This window comes from Durio zibethinus, chromosome 28, assembly GCF_047325235.1.
Source record: "Durio zibethinus cultivar Kanyao isolate XHJ-2024 chromosome 28, ASM4732523v1, whole genome shotgun sequence".
In the NCBI taxonomy this organism is placed as follows: Eukaryota; Viridiplantae; Streptophyta; class Magnoliopsida; order Malvales; family Malvaceae; genus Durio; species Durio zibethinus.
Window position 1 is genome coordinate 1,922,822 of NC_143189.1, and position 22,247 is coordinate 1,945,068.

The 22,247-nt window shown below is 37.1% G+C and overlaps 3 protein-coding genes and 3 pseudogenes across 8 annotated transcripts; 3 read left to right on the plus strand and 3 right to left on the minus strand.

The window, feature by feature from the left end:
• The first annotated feature begins 686 nt into the window (after positions 1-686).
• On the plus strand, positions 687-9,762 carry LOC111280423 (B3 domain-containing protein Os07g0563300-like). Of its 3 annotated transcripts, XM_022867799.2 has the most exons (15): positions 687-1,052; positions 1,328-1,409; positions 1,554-1,652; positions 1,929-2,044; positions 2,156-2,265; positions 2,454-2,793; positions 3,057-3,153; positions 3,536-3,710; positions 4,101-4,180; positions 4,466-4,510; positions 4,607-4,870; positions 5,389-5,438; positions 5,749-5,862; positions 6,111-6,181; positions 6,353-7,857. In XM_022867799.2, the coding sequence occupies exons 1-15, from the start codon at positions 916-918 to the stop codon at positions 7,120-7,122; spliced, it is 2,550 nt and encodes an 849-aa protein (XP_022723534.2). In that variant the 5' UTR covers positions 687-915; the 3' UTR covers positions 7,123-7,857. The 3 variants fall into 3 exon arrangements, with proteins under 3 accessions (XP_022723534.2, XP_022723531.2, XP_089613409.1); XM_022867796.2 differs by having other exon boundaries at positions 1,929-2,265; positions 6,353-9,762; XM_089757283.1 differs by having other exon boundaries at positions 1,929-2,265; positions 3,536-3,706.
• On the plus strand, positions 8,415-9,366 carry LOC111280425 (syntaxin-124 pseudogene; annotated as a pseudogene).
• A 414-nt stretch (positions 9,763-10,176) lies between the features above and the next one.
• Positions 10,177-11,858, minus strand: LOC111280426 (vacuolar protein sorting-associated protein 28 homolog 2). Of its 2 annotated transcripts, none has more exons than XM_022867804.2 (2): positions 11,716-11,858; positions 10,177-11,180 (listed from the first exon to the last, which is right to left on the minus strand). In XM_022867804.2, the coding sequence occupies exon 2, from the start codon at positions 11,044-11,046 to the stop codon at positions 10,417-10,419; it is 630 nt and encodes a 209-aa protein (XP_022723539.1). In that variant the 5' UTR covers positions 11,047-11,180; positions 11,716-11,858; the 3' UTR covers positions 10,177-10,416. The 2 variants fall into 2 exon arrangements, with proteins under 2 accessions (XP_022723539.1, XP_022723540.1); XM_022867805.2 differs by lacking the exon at positions 11,716-11,858 and adding an exon at positions 11,535-11,713.
• Positions 11,859-12,063: 205 nt separating this feature from the next.
• Positions 12,064-15,827, plus strand: LOC111280528 (uncharacterized; annotated as a pseudogene). Its single transcript, XR_016335028.1, has 4 exons — positions 12,064-13,711; positions 13,968-14,170; positions 14,236-14,415; positions 15,018-15,827. The product of XR_016335028.1 is annotated as an uncharacterized LOC111280528 (transcript).
• On the minus strand, positions 15,808-16,997 carry LOC111280424 (uncharacterized; annotated as a pseudogene). Its single transcript, XR_016335143.1, has 2 exons — positions 16,312-16,997; positions 15,808-16,209 (listed from the first exon to the last, which is right to left on the minus strand). The product of XR_016335143.1 is annotated as an uncharacterized LOC111280424 (transcript).
• A 2,704-nt stretch (positions 16,998-19,701) lies between these two features.
• Positions 19,702-22,020, minus strand: LOC111280933 (uncharacterized). The gene is made up of 6 exons (XM_022868477.2): positions 21,954-22,020; positions 21,797-21,856; positions 21,365-21,680; positions 21,152-21,274; positions 20,775-21,065; positions 19,702-20,047 (listed from the first exon to the last, which is right to left on the minus strand). The coding sequence occupies exons 3-6, from the start codon at positions 21,629-21,631 to the stop codon at positions 19,856-19,858; spliced, it is 873 nt and encodes a 290-aa protein (XP_022724212.1). The 5' UTR covers positions 21,632-21,680; positions 21,797-21,856; positions 21,954-22,020; the 3' UTR covers positions 19,702-19,855.
• Positions 22,021-22,247: the final 227 nt, after the last annotated feature.

A 22,247-nucleotide genomic window follows, 5' to 3' on the forward strand; every position in this document is an offset into this window, starting at 1 on the left:
GTAAATTCGTAATAATAGCAACAAAAAAAAAATCCTTTTTACAATTTAAAAATAGTAAAAAATTAAATTATTTTAGACCTGTAATGTATTTCTAATTAATTTTACAATTAAAATCTTAATAATTTTAAATTAATTAAAAAATTAATTTTATAATATTTTATGTAGAGAAGGGACTTTTCCTTCAAAATAATAGTTTTGTAATACTTATTATTTGAATTTGATTATAAATAATTAGTTTTAATATTTATTATAATAATTATATAATTTTTGTTTATGTATTGTTTATAATTGATAACATATTTTTTAAAGTTTGTAACTTATTTAAATATTAAATTTATTTTAAACTTATTCGTTTAATTTTAATTAACAAAATATTTTTAAAATAATTAAAATTTATTTTTAATGAGTGGGTAATTTCGTAAAAACATAAAATACCAGTCCCAGACGTGTCAAACGTCAACAGCCAAACCTAAATCTCAAAACCTGTAATGACTTAAAACCCTACATTTTTCGTAGATTGAAAAAATGAAAAATAAAGCATTATTATTTTATTAAAATTTATCCACGAAATTGACAACAAGGACAAAAAACGATAAAAAAAAACGACGACGCCAAAGATAAAAATGACCACGGACTCGACGTGTCCTTTAAGTTTATATATAAGCCTCAATATATTAGTTTTATCTATTATTTTCTCTCTCTCTCTCGCTCTCGCTCTCACTTGAAATTCACTCTTTCTCTCTCTAAAACCCCTCTCTTTTAACCTCTTTTCTTCTCATGCTTGTGCAGATCAGCCCTAAGCATACGGGTTGTGATGGCGGTTTTTAGTTTTATTGGTTGTTGATGTTGTTGTTTATGAAAGGAAGAAGCTTGGGATTTACGTTTGGGGTTTTTGAAATTTTGAAATAAAAAAAGATGACGTCAACTTCGGGAGCGGCTTCGTCGTCTAAGATTTGCTTCAATTCGGACTGTAACGACTTGAAATCGGAAAGACCGAGGAAGGGATGGCGGTTGCGAACGGGGGAGTTGGCTGAGCTCTGTGATCGATGCGCGTGAGTTTCACTTTCTTCTAGTCTCTGTTGACTTCGTTTTTGTCCGTTTCCTTTTTATTTTTGGTTTTTTTTTCCTTTTTTTGTTTTAATTTCTTATGAAATTAGGGTTTAGTTGCAGGAGTATTGTCCTTTTATGGTTATATTAGAGCTTAATTTAGGAAATTTTGTTCATTCGAATTAGATTTTTTTTTTTTTGAAATGTTGTCTTAAATGTGAAATATTGCTTAATTTAATTGCCATGTTATAACCTGAATTAAGCTCTTTGTGACTTTTAGTTGTGCTTTTGAGGAGGGAAGATTTTGTGATACTTTTCACTCAAAAGCTTCCGGTTGGAGGAACTGCGAGTCATGTGGGAAGGTTAGTAGAAACATTTATTAACGTTAATTTATTTGCTATAATTTGGTGCTATGATTTCGAATGTGTGCTTTGATCTTCCCTAGTTTTAGGTTTGGATTCTTTCTGGTGAGTTTACCTCTGCTTACAATTGTTCTTTTGCTGCAGCGGGTTCATTGCGGATGCATTGTTTCTTTTAATGCATTTACATTGTTGGATGCTGGAGGAATAGAATGCATAGCATGTGCGAGGAAAAATGTTGTTTTGGTGAGCATGGATTATTTTACTATGTTATTCCGATGTATCACCTCTAGAATCTGTTTTTAGACTTTAGATTGGAATTGTTACTTTTAAAATAAGGGCATAATCTGTCATTAATTGTTATTTAGTTTTATCATATCTGAACAAAAGACATCCTTTTTCCAGAAGATGTTCTGTTACTTTTAAGTTTAAGGTTTGCGAGTTAAACTATTTCATAGTCAATAGTATTTGTTGGCTGTGGAATATTTTATAAATCTCTTTATTTCACATTCCATATCTCAGGCACCAAATTCTTCATGGCCACCTTTGCTTTTCCATTCATCTTTGTCTGAGAGATTTAAAGACTATTCTGCAAAAGGTTGGAGTCAGCTAGCTGGTTCTGGTCCTGTACCTTGGAGGCAAGCGCCCAGTTTGTTCAATTCTTCAATTCCTCAGCCTGAGTTGCATTCTAGAGTGCCCTATGAAGTTGACTTATCCACTGGAATTGACAGACTAAATGTCTCTGACAGACTATCTATTCCTTCCCTGGAGAAGACGAAAATTGAGGACTTTTCTGAAAGGTTAATGAATGGACCTCTGAAGCTTGGCGCTCCGGATATACTTGAGAATGGAAATGCAGGTTCAGAAAATTTTTCCCTGTATCAATCATGTTAGTCCTAGGAAACATGCAAGGAACATTAATGCCTGCATATGTAAGATGTGGATGTCTACCCTCATGCTTGCACGTACATTTTATTCTACAAAATTGTCTGTAAAAACAACTTATAGGGTGGCTGCTGAACCTCTTGCGAACTATTTATTGTCCAGGAATCAATTGTGAGGAGCCGCCTAGTTCATGTTTAACTAAATCTCAGCAGCCTTCTCTGAAGGAGGAGCCATCTAATCCACCATTTGGGTTAGCTGTGCCTTATACATCTCCAGGTGATGCAAATGGTCAAATTGGGGTTTCTGGCACTCATTTGCGACCAAACCCCCAACCTCCACTGGCCAAACAACTTCACAGTAATCTACATAATGGGCTTGATTCATCAAGTGAAACTCAGATTCGTAATGGGAGGCCTCGACCAGATGGCCGTGGAAGAAATCAATTATTTCCTCGTTATTGGCCTAGGTTTACTAACCAGGACCTACAGCAAATTTCTGGAGAGTATCCTTTGGCTTTTGTAAGGCATTCTTGATAAGTGGAACATACTAGGCCTTTTACCAATAATAATTGATTTTACTGAGTTAATTAGCTTTTAAAAAATGAGCTTTGTTCTTTCATGAGAGACAATTTTTTGGGGAAGAAACTCCAGTAATATTAATTTTAAAAGTTGGATTATAGTCTAAAATATTTGTTAAACATTTAACTATTAGTACCTATATACTTTTTCTGACATTAGTGCTTCGGTTAGGCTTAACCATGTTAAGTTCAAATTCTATAATCACTCCTTTGTTTGAGAAAATGTTGAGTGCTAGTGATGCTGGGCGAATTGGACGTCTGGTGCTGCCAAAAAAATGTGCAGAGGTTAGTCATTGCTCATACATGCTTAAGGGTTTTTACCGGCATTTGTTGTTTAATTGCTTTGCAATAAAAATTTACAGGTTGATGTTTATGAGGCTCGGCAGTATAAAAATTTTTGTTTACTTCAATTATCTAATCATTATTTTGTGGATGGATAGCAGGTTTTCACTTTATGCATTTTTGGTATATCTTAGCATCCTTATTTTATTTTATTTATTTTTACTGGAAACACTTTCGTCTAGTTTTGTGCTGTCAATAATTTTAATTCTTCTTTTGTTGAAGTTAAATATCAGCTCTGTGTTTGGCGTTGCATGTCTTAGTTTCTCGTCAATTGTTATCTAGATTATTGTCACATATATACTAAAATGCACTCATCATGAGACAGGCCTATTTCCCAGCAATATCTCAGCCAGAAGGTTTACCTCTTAAAGTCCAGGATTCAAAAGGAAAGGAATGGATATTTCAGTTCCGCTTCTGGCCCAACAATAATAGCAGAATGTATGTTTTAGAGGGGGTTACTCCTTGCATACAGAACATGCAATTGCAAGCGGGCGACGTAGGTAACAAATTGATATACTGAAAAACAATGATTTAGATTTCAGTATTTTGTGTTATGAGGCCCAAAGTATGCCATGTTCAAGTTATAGCTTAATCTGTGCCTCTCCTGTCAGATTTATTCTTTAGAATTTTTTTCTGGTTTCTTTTAATTGATGCTTGGATTTACCAGTTCATACATGTTAATGACAGGGTCGAGTTGTGTAAAAAATGTGTGCGTGTGTTGCTTGTTGGCTGTTGCCAGATTCATTTTGGTTGTCCAACAATTGCGTGTTTCAAACCCTTTTGCATTTGATTTAGTGTTCTTCCCGACATGGTGGCTATTTCCTTCGATCATGCACCATGGTTTGAGACTTATATCTGTTTTGAAACTGATAGTTATTTTCTTTTCTCAGTAACATTTAGTCGGTTAGAGCCTGGAGGGAAGTTGGTCATGGGTTTCAGAAAGGCTTCAACTGCTTCGGCAACTGAGCAGGTTGGTCTTGCACAATAATTTAGTACTTTCTATTCTGATTGTGCATATATATGCTGTAGAGCTAAGATAACATGAAATACAACTGGTTCTATAAGTGCTTTTGTTCCCCTTGTTCTTAATTCCATCTCAGAATGCAATTACGCTTCAATCATGGTAAAACATTATAAATGTTGTTCTTACTAAAAGCCAGATTTAATTGTTTTTAAATTGGCCTTTATGGGACCCCTATTGACTCAACAGATTCAACCGGCAATTTACATACATTTTTGTGTTTTTTATTGGCAGGAAAATGAAGCCAAAAATAGTAGTGGAGTTTCCATGCATGGAGATGTTAGTGTCTCAACACCTAAAACTGGTGATATTACTTAAAGTATTAATTATTTAAAAGATAGCCAAGGTTCACGCAGCTTTTTATCAATCAACCAGGCTGAAATGGCAGATCCTACTTCATGGTCAAAAGTTGATAAGTCAGGATACATAGCAAAGGAAGCATTAGGAACCAAACTAGCAACTTCAAGAAAGAGGAAGAATAGCATGCTGGCTTCAAAGAGTAAGCGACTAAGAATAGATACTAAAGACCTGATAGAGCTGAAACTAACATGGGAAGAAGCTCAAGGGCTGCTCCGCCCCCCTCCTAATCATGTACCCAGTGTTGTAGTGATTGAAGGTTTTGAGTTTGAAGAATATGAGGTATGGCATGTCTTTATTTAATCTGTTTGTTTTTTGACCACTTGATTAATCTGTTGTGATTGAAACCACTTTTGGTTGTAAGTGGCAGCAAGAGAAGCCTTCTACTCTTCATTGTGGTGTTTGTTAATTTTTTGTTGGCAAATTGAACTCCTGTAACATACTTATCTAAGAATTTCTATGTTTCATACACCGTTTGACGAAAATGTATAGGGTTGGTCAAGAACCTTTATATTGTTAGTTATTTATGGATGCTACCACAGATCTAGAATAATTTAGTTGCAAGAACATTTTCAATGGCTTTTTCAGGCTTTTTTTTTTAATTAAAGATGTGATTCCATTATCTTGATTGACTGTTGACTTTTCTTTTGCTATAATGCGATGGTGTTTATTGTTTTTGGGTTGCCTATTAATAGTATTTTGATTCAGTATATATTCTACAAATTTTATCCTTTTGTGGAGGATCCTCTCTTTTTTCTTAATTGTTCTGAAATTCCTCAATTTTGTTGTGTTAATAACAGGATGCACCGATTCTTGGGAAACCAACAATTTTTGCAACTGATAATTCGGGGTAAATCACTTTCTTGTTGATGCTCTGTCTTATGTTAAAGAAAAATTGATCAATGTAGTAGTTAGTAACTTAGTACTTGGCTGTGATTTAGCTAATTTTGTGGATTTGTTGAAATCTGTATAAATCCTGCATGATATCGAAATATTCTATTGTATTTACAGTGGAGTTATTGCCATGGTGGGTTAATTCAAATATTCTGTGAAGTCAAAATGAAAGTGAAGCCCAAACATTGTTTACTTTGTTAGCTTGTTTTATGGAACCAAGAGTTATCTTAAACCAAGCAAATCCCAATGCTTGTCTCTTTTGTCAGGGAAAAGATTCAGTGGGCTCAATGCGAAGATTGTTTTAAGTGGCGTAGATTGCCTTCCAATGCTCTTCTTCCTTCCAAATGGATCTGTTCCAGTAACTCGTGGGATCCAGAAAGGTAAGCACTCCTTCGAGTGTTTATCTCTATTTTGCCAATACTGTAATAATACTAAATATTGTCATACATTTTTTTATTCTAGGTGACCTGTAAATGTGCTGTTTAACTTTCTCAACCAAATCAATTTAACACCTTTCCCACCAAAAAACAAATAAAAGGAAAAAGAACCCTGGAAAAAAAGTGAAACACAATTATTTGTTGTATGGGCATTACATGACCACTTCTGTTTTTGTCTACCATACTGGCAGATCTTTTTGTTTGGCCCCTCAAGAATTGACAACAGAACAGCTGGAAGATCTGCTGCCACACTGTAATCCAGGTATTTGTTGCTTGAGGAAAAATAATACTAATTACATTTTGTATGACTGACGTGGAGCAAAATATGAATGAATTTGATTTCTGGACGATGATTTTTGTGTAAAATGCGGATTCTTTTATTTCATTTCCTATTGTGAGATTAGCAAATTGGTTTTTGTGTTGTGATTGACAGCTGCTTCTAAGAAAATGAAGGCTGCTAAACGTGAACCAGAAAACGTAGATGCTTTAGAGGGGCTGGACACTCTTGCCAACCTAGCTATCTTGGGAGAGGGTGAAGCTCTCCCTGCTTCATCTCAGGCCACCACAAAGCATCCCCGGCATAGACCTGGCTGCTCATGTATTGTATGCATTCAGCCCCCAAGTGGGAAGGGCCCCAAACACAAGCAGACATGTACTTGTAATGTCTGCCAAACAGTGAAGAGACGATTCCGCACACTCATGCTGCGCCGTGAGAAGAAACAGTCACAAAAAGAAGCAGAAACTACATGCAAGAAGCCGCAACCTTCATTGCCTGATAAAGTATTGGATGATGATCCTGTCCCTCGTACAAATGCAGGGAATAGCAGTCCAAACGTGAAAAAGGTTGTCAGTGAGGGTTCAGACAATGATCCTAACAGAGTAAAATCCTCGACTTCACCTTTTAAAGGCCAAATTGACTTGAATATCCAACCGGAGCGAGAAGAAGAGCTGTCACCTGGTGCAGATTCTGGCAGCATGATGAGATTAATTCAAGATGCCACTGAGAGGTACCTTAGGCAGCAAATGTTGAGCTCTGGTGGCAATAGTAATTCTGACGCTACTCAGACACCCCCTGGCGGCGGCTCAGAAGGAGAAAAAATCAGCAGCAGTGTCAATCTTGGGTCCAGTCATCGAGATTCTGACAGGGACCATCCAACCGTTTTCTCTATCAAAACATCTGCACCCTCATCAGCTACTGGTTAGCTTAATGCACTATGTTAGATGGACCATTAGCAAGGAATCACTATTGTGTTAAGGGCGATACAGTTTTGATGACACATGCATCTTCATCTTTATTGTTCTTCACGGCTGTACATAAAAGTGAAGAGGCTATCAGGTCGGCAGCAAGGTTAAGAAACTGATAATTTGCTAATTAGTTTTTATTGTCATCCTCTCTACAGTAATGTAAGTGAATTTTGACCCACCTGAAAAAAAGAGGGGAAGTAGAGAGGGGGATGATGATGCAAATGCAGCCAGTGGGGTAGGAGGTTGAAGCCACGTGGGTCATTCTAGGAGTTCACCTGCTACACATCAAGGAGAATCGAGGATGTAAATCAAGTGCCTGCTTTTCCATGCGGTCACGAGGAAAATGTGCGTAGGGGTAATGGAGTGTACTCGAAAAACCTCCAAAAGTTTGGTAATCTTGTGAATGATATAAAAAATCGGCGGATTACTGTTAAACTGAAAATCATTGTGGTTTGATTTTTAGAAGGGTTTATATACATTGGAGTCGTACAAGTAGGGAGAAAATACAAAGAAATGGAGATGGCTAAAAATCATCACATTCACTAGTTTTTGACCATACATATATCAGTTTGTGGGCATTTATAAACCAATGCAATTCTGGAGGTTTGGTTTAGAACATATCTCTTAGATGAACCAACTCTGTTCGTTGTCATGAAAAAGAAATTTTTATGTCTTTATGTCGTCATGATGTCATCTCAAAGTGGGTTTAACCATCTCTGTTACAAGAACAAGGCAAAATAACACTCCCTCTGCATTCAGAGGGCTAGAATTTAGGGTGAAAATGTGGATTGATTGACATTGGCATTTCGCTGCTTAGAGGATGTTGGTGGATTCATGGATAAAGAAGGATATGACCAGGTCAACCAAGTTATCTCGATATCCACTGGAAAGGAGGGTCATTGATTGTTCTGGAACGAATTGAATGGCCTGCCTGCCTTTTTTTAGATTAGCTATTCTCAAATAATCTTATGCCTCTAATATCTTCTTTCTTACCAAAATTAAGGGAAATTAGCCTTTGTCCCTTGATTGTTGACAGTTTTCCTTTTGTCACCTCCATTGCCAATAGCAGTTGATGAAGAGGAAGACAAAGCCCCAAATTTCCCAAAAACGCCAAACACTGTAAGAAAAACATTAAAAATTAATATTACATTAGTTCATGCGCAGCTTCATCAACCCTTTAGGGTATACTTTAAAGAAAAAAAAGGAAAGCACTGAAGAAAAAGAGAAGTAATTTGAAAAGTTCCGGCAAGATGAATGATTTGATCTCAAGTTCGTTCAAGAAATATACAGAACTGAAGCAACAGGCCTACCTGGATGACATAGAAGCTGGAAATGAGAGCGTTAATCTCGATAAGTTCTTTGAAGATGTTGAGAATGTAAAGGAGGACATGAAAAGTGTGGAACGGCTGTATAAGGCATTACAAGAAGCCAATGAAGAGAGCAAAACTGTCCACAATGCAAAGACCATGAAACAACTACGTGCCCGAATGGACGCGGATGTTGAGCAGGTGCTTAAAAGAGTCAAAATTATCAAGGGAAAGCTTGAAGCTTTAGAACGCTCCAATGCGGCTAGTCGAAACGTTCCAGGTTGTGGTCCTGGATCATCTGCAGATAGAACCAGAACATCAGTGGTTAGTGGCTTGGGAAAGAAACTGAAGGATTTGATGGATGATTTTCAAGGATTGAGATCAAGAATGCAATCAGAATATAAAGAAACAGTGGAACGCAGGTATTTTACGATCACAGGGCAGAAGGCTGATGAAGACACAATTGAGAATTTGATATCAAGTGGTGAAAGCGAAAGCTTCCTGCAAAGGGCCATTCAGGAACAAGGAAGAGGTCAGATTATGGATACCATATCGGAAATTCAAGAAAGATATGATGCTGTCAAGGAGATAGAGAAGAACTTGATTGAGCTCCATCAGATATTCCTGGACATGGCTGCACTTGTGGAAGCTCAGGGTCACCAACTCAACGACATTGAAAGCCATGTTGCTTATGCTAGTTCCTTTGTAAGACGAGGTACTGAACACCTTCAGGAAGCTAGGGAATATCAGACGAGCTCGAGGAAGTGGACATGTATTGCAATAATTGCAGGTGCTGTCCTTATTTTAGTCCTCCTCTTACCCCTCTTACCAACAATTATAAATCTGTCGATAGCAAGAAGAGAAGGGAAAATCTCTTTTTGAGATGTATTCTGATTTTCAGCCTAACAAAATTCAGTTTAGATCGTACATATAGCAAGTTTCTCATAAACTATTGTGTTTCTGATCACATGAGAAAAAAAGTGTACTAGACAGGAGTTTTCTCATAAAAATAGGACAATTAAAAATGAGAGTTGGGGAAATTCCTTCACCATTGGGCACTCTTGATTCTTCTATCCAATCAAGTTGGAATCCAACAAAGTTGGAGCCAATCAGTATGGGAGAAGATTTTGTTAAACAGTATTCCTCCAAAGGGTTCCGGAAGAAGAGCTAGTTTGAGACGATATTGTTGCGTCGGTGGTTACCCGGGCATCTCAAATGTTAAATTGACCATGTTTAAATAGCTGTTTGACATCCCTTTTTTGAATGAAATTTCACTGCTTTTCTTTTTCCACTTCCTTTTGTCGACATTATTGGCTTGCCTGATATGGTCTGGATAAAATAGACGTTAAAAGGCCTTCAGTTCCCAGTTCATTTACACTGAAGGGGTATGCTTCCAGTCCTAACGTCCGAAAATAGAAGCCTAATCTTCATTGGACAATCTACAATCCGTTTTCTACAAGTCCAAAACATCCAAAATTGAACAAAAATACAGAGATTTTGCTCATTTCTTTGCCGTGTTTAGAATGCCTAACACCATGAACTGCATTGACTTTGAATTCAAGAATTTCCACCATGCCAAAAATAATGCCAGCCCTTAAATGGGATTATACTGGTTTTGGAAACTTTCAGCTATGTTGGATAAACAATTTATATACAAGACAACATTCATTAATGCATAACAAATAAACTACCACGGTCAAAAACATTAGGAGAATGAATATATTAATATTACAAAACCAAATCAAAGCACTAATTCATTCTCATAGAAAGACACCAGAAACATTTTCTCCACAATCAGCAAATAATAGCATCTTGAGCTTAACAAACCAATAATTCCCAAAATGTATACACTGTTACCAACTTAATAATCCTTCTCAGACATCACTGGGAATCCACCAGTTTGCACTTTGCAGCATTAAACAAAAATACCGTATACCAGATCACTTCAAGTACCAGCATTAGGCAAAGCTGCCATAAATGAATTATATGAAGATTCCAAGTCAAAGTGGAGCTGCCTAGCTTGCTGCTCTGTTAACTCATCTGCTGCACCCATCTTTGACAACCTTGAAATCCATTCCTTCATCTTTGTCTTCCCCTCGAAATCAGGTGGCAAAATACCAAGCTTATTAAGTGATGCTGAGAGGTCAGACAACAAAGGATACACTTGATCAACTGCCACCATATTGAGCTTCAATGAATCCATGGCAGTAATAAAATTCTGCACGCATTCAGCCACAATGGCAGCTGAGGTAGTAGCGGACGCAGCCGCAGCAGCCCTGTGCTCCACAGTGGCAGGCACCCCAGAGGTCACCAGACGATTTATAGCAGCTGGGCAGTCCATTTTATATGTATCTGCAAAGCGTTCAATGCTAGGGACTGTGTCTTTGAGTGTAGAAGCTAAGGTTTTGAAATGGGCAATAAGCTTTTGGCACTCAGTTTCATAGTCAGATGATGAAATAATATCCCTCACATAAGCCTTCTCAAGCTTCTCTGTTGCTTTGATAATGGCATATAGCTCTGCAAAATTCTCATACATTTCTCTCTCGCGCTTGTCGTTCCATAGCTTAACCTCCATTTAGGCAAGACTGGGTATTATTATATTGAATAAAAGGGTCAACTTGGGATCAAATACAAATGGCGTTTCGAGTTTGAGTTTGTACGGTTGGAGAAGAGAACGGGACACGCGCAAAGAGAACTAAACTTTATTCACTGCGAAACAATTGAATCAACAAAACAGAAAAAAAAAAAAAAAACTAATCAGATTACCATCCATTCATTATCAAAAAAGTTTTTTTTTTTTTTGCATAACAATAAATCCCAATCAATATTGAAATCATTAAAGAAAAAGAAAAAGAAAGATACCCACAAATAAAAACATGAGCTTTAACAATTGTTCCTCATTAAACACCAAACTTGGGAAATATTAAGACATTTAATATTGTTCTTTAGTTCTATCTGATTTCCTAGGCAACCAAGCAGAAAACCAACGAAGAAAACAAGCTTAGAGCATAACAAACAGATGATGAAGAACAAAAATTGAAAGAACCCAATGATACTTCTTACCTTAGTTCATCCCAAAAGGAGTAAAGCCCTAACAAAATTCAATGTTCACATTGCAAATTATAAAAGAAAGGAAAATTAAGAAAAAAAAATAGAAAAAAGGATCGTCTTCTCTTTTATTTATTTGATAAAAATAATAAACAAAAAACAATAATAATGGTGTGGGGAAGCTACAATGGCTTACAATTACAAAGAAGTGAAACGCGGCTTTGGATGTCGTGCAGCGGTATGGTGTTTTGCAGCAGAGAGAGAGAGAGAGAGAGAGCAGAAGGGGACTTGCGTGTGGGTTGGAATTTATCATTAGGTGCTTACGGCATCTATCGATGCGTAGCAGTTGGGACTAACCTGAAAAGTAAAACGCTGTTTTCATGGCATGGGTCCATGGTACTACCGGTAGTATCATAATATGGCTTATGGAATGAGCCATGAAGCCTACAAAAATTTGTTAACGTTAGTCCAATGGACCACATTTCATGGCTTTGACGGCCCATTCGTTAAATCTTGAAGCAAATCCGATTCCTGTCCTAACCTCCTAAACTCAAAATTAAACCAAAAACTGCGGAATCCAACACGACACAGTCGCTAGTTGCTCTTCTTCTCAGGTCAGTGAAGCAATTTTCTCAGAGGTTTAGGGTTCAATCATTTGGTTTTTAATTCTGGGTTTTATTTATTTTTGCTGAATGTGGGTGGCAAAGGAACTATACCCATCTCAAGATGACCTTGTTTACGAAGAAGAACTGTTAAGAAACCCCTTTAGTTTGAAACTCTGGTGGAGGTATCTACTAGCTAGATCAGATGCCCCTTTCAAGAAAAGATTTATAATCTACGAACGAGCCTTGAAAGCTTTGCCTGGTAGTGACAAGCTTTGGCATGCTTATTTACGCGAACGTCTTGAAATTGTTCGGAATTTACCTGTTACTCTCCCTAAATATGAAACCCTTAATAATAGTTTTGAGAGGGCGCTTGTTACAATGCATATGATGCCTAGGATTTGGATAATGTACTTGTTGACGTTAACAGAGCAGAAGTTGATTGGTAAGACACGTAGGACGTTTGATAGGGCGCTTTGTGCGTTGCCTGTAACTCAGCATGATAGGATTTGGGAGCCTTATTTGGTGTTTGTGAGTCAAAGGGTATCCCTATTGAGACGTAGCTTAGGGTTTATAGGAGGAATTTGAATTATGATCCTCGTCTTATTGAGGATTTTATTGAGTTTTTGGAGAATTCTAATCTGTGGCAAGAAGTGGCAGAGAAGTTAGCATCTGTTTTAAATGATGATCAGTTTTATTCAATATAGGGTAAAAGTAACCATAGGTTGTGGTTAGAGTTGTGTGACTTGCTAACAATGCATGCCACAGATGTTTCAGGGCTCAATGTGGATGTGATAATCAGGGGTGGGATTAAAAAATTTACCGATGAAGTTGGGAGACATTGGACTTCGCTTGCCGATTACTACATCAGAAGAAATCTGTTCGAGAAGGCCAGGGATGTTTTGAGGAGGGAATGACAACGGTGGTTACTGTGAGGGATTTCAGTGTCATATTTGATGCTTATTCACAATTTGAAGAGAGTATGGTGGCTCTTAAGATGGAGAACATGGATTTGAGCGATGAGGAAGAAGAAGAAGAAGAAAAATATGTGGAGGAGGATGAAGATGACATCTGTTTGGACATTGATCTGTGCAAGTCAAAATCCAAGTTTGAGAAGAAGATATTTAAGGGGTTTTGGTTACATGATGATAAGGATGTTGATTTGAGGTTGGCTTGGTTAGATCATCAGAACTGGCTAATAGCATCCTTTACGCCAGAATCCACATGATATGGAGCAATGGCACTGTAGGGTCAAGTTATTTGAGGGGAACCCCACCAAACAAAAATTGACGTATACAGAGGCAGTTAGGGCAATTGACGTACACAGAGGCAATTGACCCAACGAAAGCTGTTGGGAAGCCCCATACTCTGTGGGTGGCTTTTGCGAAGCTATATGAGACTTATAAAGATCTGGCAAATGCTCGTGTCATTTTTGATAAAGCTGTCCAAGTAAATTACAAGACTGTTGATCACCTGGCAAGTGTATGGGCTGAATGGGCAGAGTGGAATTGAGGCACAAGAATTTCAAAGGTGCACTGGAGCTGATGAGACGTGCCACAGCTGAGCCTTCTGTTGAGGTCAAACGAAGAGGTAATCCCTGTTTCTGTTCATGAGTAAATGATATCTGAATTGAATGTTTGGTTATTACATTCCTTTTGACATGCATAGCTTCATATCCTATTCTTTTCCATCTCATAGTCTTAAAACGTTTTTTTTTTCTTTAAAAAAAAGAGACCAATGTTATCTATGGTTAGTATCTTATTAAGCTTAAGAAAATTTGCAACAATTGGTTATTTGTGGAACTAAAACTAACTCTTGCATCTTTGGTCTATTTTGTTGTTTACAGTGGCTGCTGATGGGAATGAACCTGCTCAGATGAAGCTCCATAAATCCGTGAGGCTCTGGACATTCTATGTAGATTTGGAAGAAAGTCTGGGTACTTTGGAGTCAACTCGAGCAGTCTGTGAGAAAATACTGGATTTAAGAATTGCTGCACCACAAATAATTATAAACTATGCATTTTTATTAGAGGTAAAAACGGTTCTGTACTTCTGATAAAACAATTCCGTTAAAATTTTTCCTTAAATGGTTTGATGGACTAACAAGAGTTCTAACTTGTGCAAGAGAGCAAATATTTTGAAGATGCTTTCAAAGTGTATGAAAGAGGTGTCAAGATATTCAAGTATCCACATGCGAAGGATATATGGGTTACTTATCTGTCAAAGTTTGTAAAGAGATATGGGAAGGCGAAACTGGAACGAGCAAGAGAGCTGTTTGAGCATGCTGTTGAAACGGTATGCATATTATTATCCTTTCAAATCCTAAGGCTAGTTATCACTGTTGCTGAAGTATTACGAGCATGGATTGTTCGCAATCGGCTTGATTTACATTTTGCGTAAATGAAGTAGGTTTAAGGTCACTTATTAAGTTGTAATCAATGGAGAACCTCTTGCCAAAATTATATGCTTATATGTTTCTATTGTTCGGGTTGATTTCAAAATTTCTAGACAGAAAGAGGGAAAGGTTCCGTCAACCTCAAAGCATAAGATTCTTGGTAAAATGCATGTCACAGAAATAACTTAAAACTAGTTAGATGACACTACTCTCATTCTGCCTTTGGCTGCTTATAGGATTGTTGTCTGTGCAAGAAATAATAATTTTCAGATGGTGGCAAGCTGTTAGTACCATGGATTTAATTTTAAAGATGTAGAGTAACATGATTACATGGAGGCATGAGTTTGACTGTTTGGAAACTTCCCTTTTAAAGTTTATGATCTGCTTCTTTTTCTTCCCCTTTTTTCTACCTAAACTTTTATATTTGACTTAAATGATGCTGAATTACCACCAATCTTCTATGATGCTGATTTTGACATCTATTTTCCCTCAATTTTATCAGGCACCTTCTCTGGTGCTGATTTTTGGGAAATATGGCGAGAGCTTGTGCAACATGGAAATGAAGATACCTTCAGAGAAATGTTGCGGATTAAACGGAGTGTCTCTGCAAGTTAAGCTTGTTGTTCTTTTCTATTGTACAAAACCAAAAACGCACAAGCTTAAAGACAATTGGAGTTTAATATTCATTGTTTTGTTCTTCCACGCACACTTACATTCTCCCATTGATGAAGCTAAAGACAAATTGAAATAGGCTGGAATCTCTGCTGCTAACAATGCTATTGCTAAAGACAACACTAGAAAAGTAGGCTTTGTGAGTGCTGGAGTTGAGTCACAGACCGATGGTGGGCTGAAACCTACAGCAAATCTTGAACATATTGAGTTGCCAGAAGAAAGTGACTCGGAAGAAGAAAAAGTAGAAATTGCTCGAAGGGATGTTCCATCTGCTGTGTTTGGAGGTCTCGCTCAGAAGTCTTCCCGGAAGAGGGAAGACGACGACGATGACGACAAATGGCGGTGGAGATGGAGAAAATGCCTCATCTGCTAAAGTCAAGGATGGTAACAGCCGTCTTGGTGCACTTGAGCGAATTAAAAGGCAGAAGCAAGCTAAAAAAATTCTAGTTTCATCAACCCTTTTTTTTTTTTTTTTTTCACTGTTTTCTCAATTCCAACCTTTTAAACCTATTGGAGAAAAGATATTTCCAAAAATTAATCAACATATATACACTCTTTTTTATTATTTTTTTTATGTGTTATGAAGGAATATAGAACTACGGTTAGCCGATAATTAGAGGCTAACTTGTACGGTTAACCATTTCCATGTACTGACTGATTGAGTGACTCTTGCCTCTGCAACCGAATCTCCTCATTAAACTTCTTTATAAACGCTTCCACGCGACGGTTCAACTCGTCCTGACTCAGCGACGGCTCTTTCCTCAGCCTCCCTGAAGCCGGAGAAGAAATCATTTGTACAGGTGGCAGCTGGTAATTTGTCCGGTCTCTCAACGTGTCCGATTTCTTCACCAGACGCGGGTCGGCCAACGCCTCCACGCTGATATCACGTCCATGATTCTCCCACGTGTCCGACTTCTTCAAGTGCCTCGTCAACGGTTCTGCTTTCCCTTCCATTATCATCTTCCACGTGTTCTCCAGCGTCTCATGCAGTTTTGGCTTCGCCACTCTCAACGCTCGCCCACCTGCATTAGCCACACATAATTAATTAATTAATTAATCTAACCGAGTAACCGTTAACATTTTTAAAAAAAATAATATTGTGAAAAAGATTATGCTGTTTTTACCTTCAGGATTGGCTTCTACATGTTTCCCGTGACCGAACCTAGAAGAAGCCGGGGGTTTCTCCGGTGGGAACAGAGCATCCGATGGAATCTCGGACGAATCCATTCTCCTTGGAGGAATCCACTCCGACTTGGAGATGGCAAACTCGTCACCTCCATCTCTACCATATTCAACCGCCACATCGCTCTCCTCCTCAAAAACCCTTGTTTCCTCCTCTTCCTCTCTATGCTTTTGCTCGTACACGGAAGCATTCGATGCTACCACACCGAAATCCAAGGCTGGCCATTGATCCACCGAGATCTTCGATCGCGGCTGCACCTGCTCCGACTGTTCTTTCTCGCTGTTGTTGTGGTGAAACCACGATGATGCTGCAATTGTGATAATGATTCCATTGATGACGATGTAAAGATACGGAGGCTTCAGCCAAGAACGAAACGTGCTCCACAATAACGGAGCTTGATAAACAGATAACTCCAAAACCAATGGAACAGAGCCTTTAAGTCCCAAAGCTATAGCCAATTTACCAATAGAAACAAACAGTACCTTCAACGACAACATCCAAGTGATCGCCGACGCCATTTTTACATGTGAAAGAAACTGCTTCTGGTGTGAGGGAGCGCTAAGTGAGATGAACGAAGATATATAGGGAGGGAGAGTGGGGACACAGTTTAAATTGAAGCTTGACCCTAAGGATTATGAGGATAGGTAATTTGACGGTTGAGATTTGTTACGCGTGTGAGTAGTTTCGGAGGTTCCGTAGTGGGCCCAGCTGTAAAAAGAATTTGTTGGAGACAGAATTTATAATTTTCCAATTAAATTGTTAAAAGATAAGTCGACAATTTGATCCTTCCGGAACTTACCATCATAAATCATAAATCAGTCCTTTCTGACTTTTTCTTTGTCCCTTTTGTTTTTTTGGATAAATGGAAATAGAAGCATATTTTCCAACGGTCATATTATTGACCGTTAGCGCTGATCCAGCGGGGGCGATGGGGTTCGCTCTTTGGGCATGTGCCCGACCGCTTGGTTGGTGCACTGCTCACTCACCGACCAACCTTTTTCAGTTTTTCTTTCTACGAGTGAAATGTCACGGACTACGACTTAGATTGAATTAAATTTGATTAAATTTAATTTTTTTAAATAATATATAATATTATTTAAATTTTAAAATTTAATTCGAATTTGAATTGATTTTTTTTAAATTAATTCATTTTGAATCAAATTTTATTAAATTAAATTTTTTGGTTTTTAAATTTTTTAAAATTTATTTTTATATATTATTTTCGTAAAATTTTTAATATAATTAAATAAATTTATATATAAAATAATTATTTTATTTTATAAAAATTTAAAAATATATATAAAAATAATAATTATGTTCAAATCAAATTTTTTTATTTTTTATATTTGAATAAAAAATTTAATCTGAATTTAATATTTAAATTTAATCAAAATTAAATTAAAAAAATCGATTTAAATCAAATTGAATATTATCATTTTAAATTTATTTTTAAATTTTTTATTTTTTTCCACCTTTATCAAATATGTAATTGATGATTTTATTTTACGTAAAAGCATGCATTTTTTATAAAACCCGATTGAAAGTAGCTATAGGTCCACACTGTGGAAAGTCAACCAAAAAATTAGTCGTATTATTCATGAACACCTACGTACAAATATAGCCTTTCATGCAAATACTACGTACTATGGCTAGCAATGGGAATTGATGAGATCATCGTCTTAAATTAATCAAGCAGTTAAAATGACTTTCTTAAAGTAAATTTTCGTCCCAAAAATCAAGCTAATTTATAAGAGATGAGAGTGGTAGTTGAGACTCTTTGCCTTTTGGGCCATGTCTGGTGCCATCTGTTTGCTTGCAATTTGCGGTTTAGGGGATAAGACATGGAAAACCTACTGATTAAGACCTTCAAAATCATGGAACTGTTTCAGCTGTAAATTACAAGTTCTTTCTGGATCAATGCTGTGGTAAGGATTTGAAATTAAGGCTCCATAAAAAGGATTAAGAATGAAGGCTGAATAACGAGTGCTTTCAGCTAAAACACGTGTAGGTCCATTTATATTCCAAATGTTATAGGATTTAGACTGCATGAGAAGATACAGTTGATTCCATTAATCAAAACTCCAGAGAAGAAGAAAGTGCATGGTAGTTGGTGTATCGATTTCGGCCATGTATTTTTCTGGATATATAAACAAGTAATGCTTCACCATGTGGTATGTGTCATCATCAATACATCAAATAGTTAAGTATTATATTCATTGCAATGAAGAAAAAAAATGAGAATCAAAGTCGGTTGGTTTGACAAACAAGATAATGTTATGGATAATATTGCAAATATGTCCCACAAAGGTTACAACTAACATCGGAAGTTAATGCTTCTCATTTGAGCTAACCACCATTCTGTCGTAATTACTCGAGGAGTTGTCTTGTTCCATGTTAGCTAGCTTGTTTGTTTTGTCGAAAAAGTGCATTGAATTCAACTGAAAAAGACAAGAAGAAGATACATCGAAAGGGTTGTGGGGCAATATACTTGAGATAGTTGGGCTTTGGCTGAACCCCAGATGGAAGAAACATCCTGGAAATTTACAACTTCAAACGATGACGGTGGTAGGAGTAGATAAGTCAACAAATTGGAAAATCCTGTTTTTTTTAATGGTAAATTAAAATTGGAATATATGGTGACGACTTGATTACGGTCAAGAACAATAAATATGGAGATGGGACTGGAAGAAAAAGGTAAAGCACTTTTTCAAGTCTACAGTCCAACTAGTCCGTTTAGTGGTCTGACGCCGTCCTTTTGTTAGGTGCGTGACAGATTGCATTCCTCCATTGGAACATGCCCTGGTTTGTTTGTATGTTTTGTTTGTTTGATGTGATTCTTAATTACTAGGTTTCCAATTTTCCTTTTGGATATTTACATAGATTGTTATTTATTCAATCTGGTCAATGAGAAGCTGAAAGCTGTCTCTGCTTTGAAGATCAGATGATCAAGTTTTAGTTCATGTTCATGTTAGGTTGCCTATATGGTCATTCTCATTGAAAATAAACCTTGGAACACAGCTTTAATTGTAGCTACATATGCCTGTTTTATTGTACCCTTTGCGTGTATCTCGTATATTAAATGCTTAGCTGTTGTGATTTAAAGAGGAACTATAAATCTCACATGAAAATAGAGTTGAAACAGACAATATCTTACATGTACTGAGCTGCGACATTAAATATGTGGGCAACTGCCTATTGGCTATCCTGGCAAAATGTTCATCTTGGCATAATGTTCGACTAGCTATATGTCACATTTCGGCATGTTTGGGCTTAGATTGTTTGATTTCCTGCTGGATAATAATATATAGCGCTGTGTATGGAAGACTAAAAGTTCCTCAAGAGAAATGTCTTTTTTTCTTGCAGATATCCATGTTTGATATTCAAAAGCAATTACTATAAAATAGAGCACAAGCATTTCTAAGCTTATATTATAATGCCACAAGAATAAATATTTTCTTCCGATCACACCTTGGGCATCCCAATTATCATTCATTTTTCTTGTCTAGCTCTCCACTATAAGGTGCAACATGGTATGCATACTGCTGGAGAACAGAGAAAACCACCATCTCTAGACATACCAATACGTTTTGCAGTGCTTCCTCGAGGTGCTCCACATCCAACCAGAAATGATGAGATCGAATGATGCCCATGGCAACTAGTATGTCAAGCACCAGTCCCTGCATGTGGTCAATTAAGGCCATTACCGAATACAGGATAGCAAAGTTTAACAACAAAATCGATGACAAAAACAAGGACAAGTAAATATGAAGTTGGTAGTATTAGGATGAACAGAGTTGCAACTTGCAACACAAGGCAATGTTAAGAATTTGACTACATGCACAGCTTGGTTTTCAAGTTTAATTAATACAACAAATCGGTCACAAACTCTGCATTAACAACAAATTATTGAAGAATTTGTAGGGCTCAAATAAGAAAGTTCCACTCTGAAACGTTAACCCCGCAATCTTCTTAGAAGGAAGAAAAGGAAATTTCCAGCCAAAGGAAGAGTGAAGAAAATTCAGAAGATGCTATATGGTTTGCTAAGTTCGAATAACCGTCACATATACTCTGATTTACAATTCTTTGATCACTTGATCTGATTAAGTACATAATGCATTTGATTGTGTGTTGAATTACCTAGATTAGTCCCAATTACAAAATATCCTCCCCTGTCCATAGGGAGGAATATTTTCCTTGGAGAGGGCAAAATGCTTTTCCTGTTGCAAATTATGAGTCTTGGAAATAGGTTTGGTTAGTTTTACTCTGGAGCTTCACTGTTATTGTTATGGGGTTTGAGAAAACAAATATCTACCTTTCATGGCTCTATTGTGTGTGAACTAGGTGAGCTTTTTAAAAAACTAAAGATTCATTGAAAAAAAGGATAGGAGAGAACAAGGTTTTTACCTGCCAAAAGCAGAAGAATACAATCCCCTTGATGCACATGAACTTTGCAAGTGGCTTGTGAGGAGCCAACTCTTTGGCGAAAACATGGTAAAAGATTACCAAAGAATATAATGCTAATGAAACAGAAATATTGAGGATGATAGTGAATGTCCAGCTCAACCAAGAAGGATAAATCCCAAGGATTTGCAGTGTTATCATCAAGATAGAACACACGGGTCGGATGACGACGAATTGCCATGTCCAATACTTAAGAAGCTTTAGTGTTCGGTGGTTCAGCCTAACAGTTCTAGGCTGTAGTTTGAGCAACCGCAATGTATCAAGATATTTGATTAATAGTGCAACTTAATGTGGTAGCACACTAATTGAAAATTTCATACCTGAAAAAGGGTCATTGGAAATGAATGGTGAATCTCTCTTCCTTTGATCTGATCAGGTACGATATTTTTGCTAATAGATATATTCAAGTAGCTATACATCAATGCCAGAAACTTAGCAATCACCTACAACCAAAAGCATCCAAAAGCAGCAGTGATTAACAAAAATAATCCAACAAAGCCAAATTCAAAGATTGAGCGAAAAAGGGCACTCACTAAAGCCTCGTAGCATTCCTTGATTGACTCCAAAAACATGAAGAACGCTTTGCTTCCTCGAACATCCAATAACCCCACAAAAGAGTCAACAGCATAAATAGGAGCCATAAGGATAATAATTAGTATAGCTTTCTGCTCCTTTGGGTTTTTCCAGTGGAAAAGATGCTGTGATAGAAGCTGCACTGTGAAATACAGTGTAAGCATCACACAAAATGCAGATCCCATCAGAGTCATTTGCCCACGATTCAAATGGCTGCTGAAGTCCATGGGTTCCTGCTTCAGCTAAGAGATGAGAAACTCAATCCAACGCGGGAATCTGCAAAAGATAGAACAACGCTGATCAGGAAAACCAACTAAAGTAAAAAAAAATAAAATTAAGAGCTACCCAGTTTGCAATAACAGAAATTTAAGATAAAGATTTGGGAAACCAACCTGATAAATGAAATCCTTGGTGGGATTGAATAACAACTAGAGTCCAACGATGCAGTATGACTAGAAGTTTTAAGGTGGAAGAAAAATCCGCTGCAGATTGTTAATCTAATATAGTAAAATCTTAATATAATAATTGCTAGCTTTAGCATTTACCTACCCCCAATTTCCACGTTTCCAATGTGTAAATAACATGGGATCGAGTCTGATTTCGCCACGTGAAGGTCGGGTCAATGGTGAAAATCTGATTCGACGTCAGGGCTTCTGGGTTAGCTTGAATCAGAAAATTAATGCAATGGAGACAATTGGCTTTATGAGGCTCCCATAAAATTTGGATTCTCTCACCATACACGTATTTGTTCGTGCCACCATGCTGGACTTAACTGCACAATGACTGATAAATAAGCATAAAAATGTATTGCTCAACTTATCATAGTTTACGCAGTTTGTAAAA

Excerpts from the sequence above, each read along its gene's own strand:
- LOC111280423 (XM_022867796.2), top strand. The coding sequence starts at position 916 with ATGACGTCAACTTCGGGAGCGGCTTCGTCGTCTAAGATTTGCTTCAAT. Across the intron at positions 1,653-1,928 it reads CGAGGAAAAATGTTGTTTTG|GCACCAAATTCTTCATGGCC; the intron begins GTGAGCATGGAT and ends TCCATATCTCAG. Across the intron at positions 3,711-4,100 it reads ATTGCAAGCGGGCGACGTAG|TAACATTTAGTCGGTTAGAG; the intron begins GTAACAAATTGA and ends TTCTTTTCTCAG.
- LOC111280426 (XM_022867804.2), bottom strand. The coding sequence starts at position 11,046 with ATGGAGGTTAAGCTATGGAACGACAAGCGCGAGAGAGAAATGTATGAG.
- LOC111280933 (XM_022868477.2), bottom strand. The coding sequence starts at position 21,631 with ATGGACTTCAGCAGCCATTTGAATCGTGGGCAAATGACTCTGATGGGA. Across the intron at positions 21,066-21,151 it reads TTCCAATGACCCTTTTTCAG|CCTAGAACTGTTAGGCTGAA; the intron begins GTATGAAATTTT and ends CTCAAACTACAG. Across the intron at positions 20,048-20,774 it reads TATTCTTCTGCTTTTGGCAG|GGACTGGTGCTTGACATACT; the intron begins GTAAAAACCTTG and ends GACCACATGCAG.